Source organism: Grammomys surdaster, unplaced genomic scaffold (assembly GCF_004785775.1).
Source record: "Grammomys surdaster isolate TR1022 unplaced genomic scaffold, NIH_TR_1.0 277, whole genome shotgun sequence".
Lineage (NCBI taxonomy): Eukaryota > Metazoa > Chordata > Mammalia > Rodentia > Muridae > Grammomys > Grammomys surdaster.
Genome location: NW_021604718.1, coordinates 349,930 through 359,451, shown reverse-complemented (window position 1 = coordinate 359,451; position 9,522 = coordinate 349,930). Strand labels below are relative to the sequence as shown.

The window sequence follows — 9,522 nt, the reverse complement described above, 5'->3', positions numbered from 1 at the left end:
TGCGCCACCACTGCCGAGCTATTTTTTGTTGTTGTTGTTGTTGTTGTTTTTTTAAATGAATTATTGGGCTAGAAAGATGGCTCAGTGGTTAAGAGCACTGACTGCTCTTCCAGAGGTCCTGAGTTCAATTCTCAGCAACCACATGGTGGCTCACAACCATCTGTAACGGGATCTGATGCCCTCTTCAGGTGTGTCTGAAGACAGCTACAGTGTACTCACATACATAAAATCAATAAATCTCTAAAAAAATATTACATTTGTGTATGCACATGTAATACTATGAATGAGGAAGAGGCCAGAGAACATGTGACAAAGTCGTTCTTTCTTTCCCATGGAGATCCTAGGATTCAAATTCCTGTCACCAGCTTGGTAGCCTTTACCAGCTGAGCTATCTTGGCAGCACTTGGTTTTGAGACAGGAACTCATGTAGCCCAGGCCAGCCTTGAACTCTCAATTTTTGTCTTGCCTCCCAAATACTGAGATCACAGGCTTTTACCACTGTGGTGCTTTGAATAAGAATGGCTCCCACAGGCTTATAGAGTTCAATACTTCACCGGGGGTGGGGTGGGGTGGGGAAATGGAATTGTTTCCAAGAATTAGAAGGATTAGGGACTAGGAAGTGTGGCTTGTTGGAGGAAGTGTGTCACTGGGGGTAGGCTGTGTGGCTCAATGGTAAAGTGTTTGCCTAGCATGCATAATGCCCTGGGTTCAATACCCAGCCCCGCAAACAAAATAAGGAAACTCAGAGCTCTCCATCCACTCTCATCCTCTCATCCTCAGAACCAGGTAAGGATGGAGACTTATCAATTCTGTCAACAGTTCTCTGCATGATAGAAGTAGTCCATAGAAAGCCCCATCCTTCAGGGCGGCCCAGCTCATGCTGACCCTAGAGAAACAGCCTGAAGGGGCAGAGGTGCCACCCGGACAGAGGGTGCGGTGTGGCTCACCCACCTTGTCACAGCACTCCACAGCTCTGTTGTACTCTCTGAGCTTCAGGTAGCACATGGCCAGGTTCAGGAAGGCGGCAAGCAGGAACGACTCGGAAGCTTTGGACTCCTTCTCTGACAGGCCGTACTCCATCTCCAGCCAGGACACGATCTTCCCGTACTGAATCACAGCCTGCATGTACTTGCCTCCCTAGAAGAGAAAGCCTCAAATGACTTGTGTCACCCCGGAAAGGGTACAGTGACGTGAGGATGCCCTGCCTCAGCCGGGTCCTCACACGGAACAGGCCTGCACGCCAGCCCCACTCTAGCCGCTGCTGCCCCTCCCTAGTCCCGTGGAAGCTCTGGAGTGGCCCGGACCAGAGGAACACCACAGCTTGCTGTCTCAGCATTCCTATAGCCTGGCAGCAGGACGTGACGTGACACCATTTGGAGCCAACATTCCTCAGTCTTTTAGAAGGATGGTGAGCCGTTTGGCTTATGGGAGAGGAGATGACGTTCCTCTTTTCTCCTGGCATGCAGCACTGAGAGTAAATACTGCAATATGGTAGCTGGCAACCCCACAGCAGGCCTAGGCGGCTCTTGGTAGCAGTAAGAGCAGCAGTCAGTCAGCGTAGCCCGGCACCATGTTACTGTAAGAGTGGGTGGGTCAGAGTACCCTGTACTGACCACGGGCAGAGGGGACACACAAAGGCGACTGGTAGCATACAGTGTGCATAACCCTGAAGAGCAAACAACATGTGAGAGCCTGTCCTGTTCTTGTCTGCCACTCCAAGGCCTCACGCATACTCACAAGCACTGTCCCTGCTGTATCTCCAGGCCTCTGTTCTTATTTCACACAGAAAAGACCTTGAGACATTGTCCAGTCCAGTGCACTTCTGGTCTTCTTGCCTCAGCTTCCAGAGCAGTGTTCCCAGCCTTCCTAATGCTGCAACCCCTTAATACAGTTCCCCATGTTGTGCTGACCCAGCCATAAAACTATTTTTGTTGCTACTTCCTAACTGTAATTTTGCTAGTATTATGAATCATAACGTAAACACCTGATATGCAGGGTATCTGATACATGACCCTTGTGAGCCACTGTTTCAGAATAACCAGACTCTAGACATGGACCTGCTGTCGAGTGAGTTCTGAGAGTTGTAAAAAACTGAATGCTGCACATTGCACATGCTCTAAACAACAGACTGTGAGGTAGAGACAGCGTGCTGACTGCTGTAGTTACTACCGCACAAGAGGAAGGGCAGCTTGTAACACACAAATAAATCTGGAATATAGGTGAGGGTTCTTCTCCGCACAGCAATTACAAGATGAGTACTGAGGACCTGTCCTGTAAGATGGCACAAGGGTGGCCAGCCCTGACTGCACTCAGGACAGTGGGGCCGTGACACTGCAGAACTCTCCCAACAATACTCCAGCCCTCAAGCACAGCCAGGTCTGCCACACTTCCATCCCAAGGACCACAAGGGGGCGCAAGATGCCCGCACATAGCAGAGCGTCCATAGCTGCCTCTTGTTTGTTGACAGTGACTTTCAGAACTTGATAAGGACAGTGCTTTCCTGTGTCTCTGCATGAGTGTTCAGAGGTTGAAAGGAAGTCTCAACATCAGTCTAAATACCAGTCCGTCCCTCTGCCCACAGCTGGTGAATACAGCGTGCAGATGTCAGAGGATACAGAACTGTAGTCCAGCCTGGCTCTGCACGCAGCACATGTCATGTCAGATACCCCGGAAAGATACGCGGTCAGAGCAGCACAGCAGGAAGAAAGGCACCTGCCTCAAGCTTTGAAAGGAGAAGGGACAGTGGGCAGACGACAGTCCACTGGCTCTGAGGCCAACAGCCCGACCAGCAGGCCGCTGAGCTCCTCACCTAGAATGAGGAAGGTGTCTCCAGGAAATGCTCAGTGGGACAAAATGTTCAGAGACATTCTGGGGTAAGGCTTAGGTCAGTGGTTTTGAACCTTTCATTAATTTTTTCCCCAACAGAATGATGTTTTGAAAGATCTTGTCTATCAAATTACATGTTAAAAATAATGTGTTCCATATGTGTGACTGATGACCCAGATTTTATCCAGACTGGCCATTTTAGGACAGTTTGAAACATGTTGAAATATAGGATCAGCCCTGTAGCACTCCAGCAACACAGGTGAGTGACCTCAATGACATGAAGGTGACAGCCGGATTCCTAGATCCCCCACTCAGGGCTCCCATCGCCATCTGCATGGCTGCTGATGGGTCACACATCAGTTTATAACTTTGTTACAAACATACGCTGCCCCTCCCTGCCAGTGCTCCTTTTGAGGGGATTATGACCCCACAGTTCTGCAGAGTCCCACGTGGTGTCCATCCTCCAACTCCCCAGGTAAGGCCATAGACGTGACAGTATCTCTCAGTACAGAGGCTTATGAAGGGTTACCTCAGGCCTCCTTGCTTTCGTTTTTTTGTTTTTTGTTTTTTTTTTTTGGTTTTTCGAGACAGGGTTTCTCTGTGTAGCCCGGGCTGTCCTGGAACTCACTCTGTAGACCAGGCTGGCCTCGAACTCAGAAATCCTCCTGCCTCTGCCTCCCAAGTGCTGGGATTAAAGGCGTGCGCCACCACCGCCCGGCCGCCTCCTTGCTTTCTAGTGCTATTAAAAAACCAACAAACAACAACAAACAAAAACCCGCAACAACTGTGTTTAAAGACTGCTGTTAAAAAAAATAAAAGCGAAGAAAACTTGGGCTTCTGCCACACGGGTTTTGTTTTTTTTTTTTTTGGAGGCAGGGCCTCACTGTGCAGCCCTAGCTGTTTGGAATTTGCTATGTAGGCCAGGCTGGCTCAAACTCACAAAGATCCACTTGCCTCTGCCTCCAGAGCCCTGGGATTAAAGGCATGCCAACAAAGCTGGCTTCTGGCTTGGATCTCCGCACTACGAGGCAGAGCATCACCCAGCCCCGCCACAGAAGACTGCCCGCTCTGAGCTCTCACCACGACGCCCTCTGCATGACTCACAGACCCCGTGATTCCTCCTCATCAGGTTCTGGGGAAGGCCAAGCCTGGTTTCCCTGGATGCTAAACCATCCATGCCAGTCTTCAGGACCCTCTTAGTACCCAGCCGGTACCATTTTTTTTTGGGGGGGGGGTGTTTGGTTTTTCGAGACAGGGTTTCTCTGTGTAGCCCTGGCTGTCCTGGAACTCACTCTATAGACCAGGGTAGCCTCGAACTCTCGAACTCAGAAATCCGCCTGCCTCTGCCTCCCAAGTGCTGGGATTAAAGGTGTACGCCACCACTGCCTGGCACCCAGCCAGTACCATTAATGGCAACTTTATCTTGTTGCTCAGTTAATAGCAGCACTGATAAGTAGTGATGTATTTCTTGATAAAACGTTATTAAACATTTATCTTGAGGATATTTGCTGTGAAAACTTCTGTTTCAATTTAAAGAGAAAAAAGAGAGAAGTTTTTTCTTTTTTAAAAAAATACTTTTAAGATTTTTTATTTTTATTTATCTTATGTATGAGTTCTCTGCACACCAGAAGAGGGCATTGGGTCCCTTTCCAGATGGCTGTGAAATACCATGTGGTTACTGGGAATTGAACTCAGAACCTCTGGGAAAGCAGTCAGTGCTCTTAACTGCTGAGCCACTCTCCAGCCTGAAAATGTTTTTTCAACTGAAAATGATAATGAAAGCAATCAGGAGGAGACTTGCCTTCATTCAGTTACATAAAAACCAACACACCAGGTAACCTGGGAGAAATCATTCAGAGTGGCTTGAAGACTCTGCAAGTTCTTTCCTGTCTCATGTCCTAGTGACTGTCAGGGGAGAAGTGTGGTGTGTAGCCCGCCCCTGTGAACTCTGCCCTGTGACCCCCTCCATCCTTTCTCTCATGCTCACTAGACAACAACCAGGCTGCTCTAGGCCTTGAGGGCACAGACGCAGGCGGTCGCCTCGCCCGCTCCTGAGACGTTCCACCGGCTCACAGCACACAGAGCAGGCACCGGTATTATCTCCTGCACACGAGCTCACTCTGCCCACTAATCCTTCTACTGAACACAGCAGGCCTGCAAGAACTGAGGATGCGTCTTACCACAGGGTGTTGGGGGAATGCCTCCCGGCTCACGGACACTGGGTAAGTATCCTGACACGGAAAGGACTTAGAGACTCACACACCTTGAAGTACACGGTTCCTTTCTCTTTGACAATGGCAGCCTGCTCCAGTTTTTCTTTGGTGTCCATCTCCCAGGATTCTTTGGCCTGCGTACAGATCGGTGTCATCAGTTAGATGAGCAGAGGAGGAAACACATCGGCTGACGCCTGCTGAACAAGCAGCAGCAATCTCTACAAGACAGCCAGGAACACAGCACCAAGCACTCTCAAAGACTACACTTGTAGAGTGACAAAGCAAGCCCTCTTGAGGGACGGAAGGACCCCGACTTCCCCCGCTTGAGCTTCCTCACTATGGGCTGCTGTCACATTAGCAGGTCGTTTCTGTCCAGCCTGCTTTCTGACTGGAAAGTGAGATGACTACTCATGGTCCAGGCCAAGCTGCATGTGCATGGAACATTTCTACCATCCCAGGTCAGGCCGCTGTCTCTTCATTCAACCAGATGTATTATGGCTTCTAGCAGTATCAGTTTGCAGGTGTGTACCTGGGAAGTTTTCTCTTTCTTTTGCAGACAGCACTGCATGTATCTCAGGCAAGCCTCCACTTACTCTGTATGTGAGCTTGGCTTCTGAGCCTCCTGAGTGACAGACAGGACTCTACAACAGACTTCCTATGTACTGTCGACCCTGAACTCTGGCCTCTCCCGCCTTCACCTCCGAAGTGCCAGGCTCACAGGTGTGCACCACTATGTCTGGCTTTACTTGGGGGATTTTAAACAAAGTATGACTGTGAAGACGAGCTCATGCAAACCCATCACTGTAGAGACGCACATCAACGTCCCCATCACCTGCCGGCTGTATTAGGCACACCCTACTCTCCAGAACACTATACACGGGCCTGCAGCTCTGGGCCATCGCTCAGTCAGACAGTCCTTGTCCTGCATACGCAAGGCCCTAGCACACACACACACACACACACACACACACACACACACACACACACAAAAGAAAAAGAAAGGAAGGAAGGAAGGAAGGAAGGAAGGAAGGAAGGAAGGAAGGAAGCTAGCTTGCTCAGCAGTTTCTCTCCCTCAGAGAGACATCTCCTCTGCCGGCTTAATTATCTGAAAGCCTGGTAACAAGGGCTGAGTGCATACTGGTTTTAGTGTTGAGAAACATTACTCCTGTGCGTGCACCCGTGTGAAGGGCACAGGGCCACAGCTCCCAAGCTCACTCTCCAACTTCTTATTTTAGAATAACCATTTTTGTTTATTTTTTTCATATATTTTTCTTTGACTTAAACTTTATTGAAAACATTTCCTACAGTGTACTGACTTTTATGTCCCACTCTCACTTGTTATTCCATGTACATGCGTGGAGGTCCACGGTGTGTGCTCCGTGCAGTCTGCACTCTCCCGGCTCAGGCCCAGGCTGTGACAAGGGCTTTTACCCACGACACCATCTTCTGAGACATCGCTGAATGTCTTGAGACAGCGTCTCTCACTGAACTTGGAGCAAACCGACTGGCTAGGCTGGCCAGCAAGTCCTAGTGTCCCTCCTATCTGCCCAGCACCCGCCTCCAAGTCAGGTGACACCCTCTGCTTCAGCTAATGGAGCACTGGGGTTATAAATGCTGCACTGCCTTGTCTGGCTTCATTTCCTTTCTACAAGGCAGGAGACTAAACAGGTAAACGCCAGAGGTTCCACACATGAGTGTGCCCAGCGACTCTAGCACACACTAGTGGTGCAGCGTGACAGCAGCATTTTGTCACGAAGCATGGAGAAAGGGAGAGGGTGCTCTTTAGAAAGGGCAGGAAGCAGAACGGCCTTCATAATCCTGCAGCAGTCTTTCTCCTTCCTAGCTATAAAGTCCACGACAAAAGAGAACCAAGCTCGCAGTCCTTCAGAAGAGGTCACCTCCAGACACGCAACAGTATGACAGGAGCACGTGCTGGGGAACACAACGCTGGAAGGGAGAATCCCACCTTCCCCCCCCCAAACTTACAGGCTAACAAGGAGACAATTTCTTTTTTTTTTTTTTTTGATTTATTTATTTATTTTTTATATATATGAGTACATTGTAGCTGTCTTCAGACACACCAGAAGAGGGCATCAGATCTCATTACAGATGGTTGTGAGCCACCATGTGGTTGCTGGGAATTGAACTCAGGACCTTTGGAAGAGCAGTCAGTGCTCTTAACCGCTGAGCCATCTCTCCAGCCCAAGGAGACAATTTCTTTGTGAAATCTAGTATAATATGGAAGATCACATTTCTAATGAAGACTTTTTGTACAGAACATGGGGGTCATTTTGTAGGAATAAAAATGTAATAAAAAGGCCAGTCATTTCCTGAGGGGCTCGGGAAGGGAAATGCTGGTCACTCAGAGAGACAGCTGAGGATGACAGCTTACTTAGCTTACGGGGACACTGTCTATCTGCCCAGTGAAGTACAGTTGGGAGCCTCCAGAGATAGCCCTGGGTTGGAGGATGTTCAAGGAGGCACAGCAGCCTGGAGGCCATGGCAAATTCCCTCTCCTGTTCTTGGACAAGTATGAGAAACAGCCTGGGTAGCAGGTTTGCTTCTTGTCTCTAGTTGCAGCTGCTGGCCCCGAGGCCCAGATGATGGGATTGTAACCTGGAGGCCCGGCGGAGGCCTCTGTGTAACTCCTGGGGAGTGTACAATCCGTTAAAAGCTGCACCCCAACTCCCCTAAGGAGCTGCTTGGCAGTATGTGAACTTTTCTGTCCTCAACTCAGAAAAAAGGTACAAAAAGAACAAGCCTAGGAACAAATAAGGGAACAAGTCTTGGATTCCACCCAAAAGTTAAAGGAAAAAAAAAAGGCTACCGCACAGTAAGAAAAAATAAGAACAACAGTTCCTCCCCTACATCAACTGTGTTATGTCAGCTTCCCAGGCTCTAAGCAGAAGTTTGGGACAAGAGACACGGGTAAAGAAAAGCAAGCACAGAAAGAAACACCGTTTAGCCAAACACCTGATGCACAGTGACAGGAAGAGGATGGAGAAGAAGTCCACCGCGATTTAGAGCAGTTCTATCTTCTCACCTTTTCGAAGCTCTTAAGTGTAACTTCATACGTAAGTTCCGCATTGGGTTCAATGCCAAATTTCGGCTTCCCCGCCTCTCCAAAACCGTATCTGAAACGGAGAGTAAAAACAAGACATGAGGGGACGGTGCATCCCTCTGCTGTCTGAGGCGTGGAGTCACTGCTGTGGCTTCCTCAGACCCCTGCATCTGGATTTCTCTTAGCACAAGCACACAATTCCTGTACTACCTCGAACAGTGTACTTAATACGCTGCCCAATATTGATGTCTGATTTTAGACTTTGTTCTTTTCTGTTTGGTTACAAGGACCTTTTCCCTTTAAGATTTATGCGCAGAAAGGACAGAAGAGTCCACTACTATAATCATTGCACTAGCAAAATCACTACAATCCTGCTTCAATACTTTTAACATTTTTGTTATTTTTTTTTTAGATTTATTTATTTAATGTATACGAGTATATTGTAGCTGTCTTCAGACACACCAGAAGAGGGCATCAGATCCCATTACAGATAGTTGTGCACCACCATGTGGTTGCTGGGAATTGAACTCAGGACCTCTGAAAGAGCAGTCAGGCTGGGCAGTGGTGGCGCACGCCTTTAATCCTAGCACTTGGGAGGCAGAGGCAGGCGGATTTCTGAGTTCAAGAGTTCGAGGCCAGCCTGGTCTACAGAGTGAGTTCCAGGACAGCCAGGGCTACACAGAGAAACCCTGTCTCGAAAAAAACAAAACAAAACAACAAAAACAGAGCAGTCGGTGCTTTTAACCGCTGAGCCACCTCTCCAGCCCCACATTTTTGTTATTTTATTACTATTGTTTTTGCTGTTCTGTGACAGTTCCATATTTGTGTATGACACATTTCTCATTTTACCCCAGCTCCCTCGCCACTCTCTCCCCGACAGGAACCTTTTCCCTATGTCCCCACCTACTCTCATGTCGTTTTCTTAAGTGACACTCACTGAGTTTGCTAAGGACTCGGTTTTAAAACAAGCTTTTCACTTTAAGGCAGCGTCACCTTCCAAGAGCACTGCCTCCAATCAGAAAAGCCAAAGGGGGCAACACATAAGCGAGACAACAGATCTTATGCTAGCAAATTCTCATGGTAGTAAAGATTTAAAAACGCACAAGTGCACACCAGCACATAACTTTGATTCCAGCACTTGGGAGACAGACAGATGGATCTCTGTGAGTTCAAGGCCAGCCTTATCTACTAAGTCAGTCCAAGACAGTCAGGGCTTGTTACACAAAGAAATACTATCTCAAAAAACAAAACAAAACAAAAAAGATTTTAAAAGACACACTGACAACCAGATGACAAAAGTAATGAAACCCTGCAGCCCAGCACCTCACTCTGAGGGCACAGGCTTATACTTCTGCAGCTATCCTGCTGAAGACACAGTAAATACCCTTTAGCCAAAACTTAGTAAGTTTAAGAGGGAGGGGA

General features: G+C 48.4%; 1 protein-coding gene across 1 annotated transcript in view; it reads right to left on the bottom strand.

Annotated features, from left to right (window-relative positions):
• Positions 1–629: 629 nt before the first annotated feature.
• Positions 630–9,522, bottom strand: part of Fkbp5 (FKBP prolyl isomerase 5) — a 103,774-nt gene continuing 94,881 nt past the window's right edge. The window contains exons 7-9 of the mRNA XM_028777037.1: positions 8,083–8,173; positions 5,090–5,173; positions 630–1,137 (exon numbers count right to left, since the gene is read on the bottom strand). Coding sequence (XP_028632870.1) covers positions 763–1,137; positions 5,090–5,173; positions 8,083–8,173 — 550 coding nt within the window. The 3' untranslated portion in view covers positions 630–762. The remainder of the gene's footprint in view (positions 1,138–5,089; positions 5,174–8,082; positions 8,174–9,522) is intronic.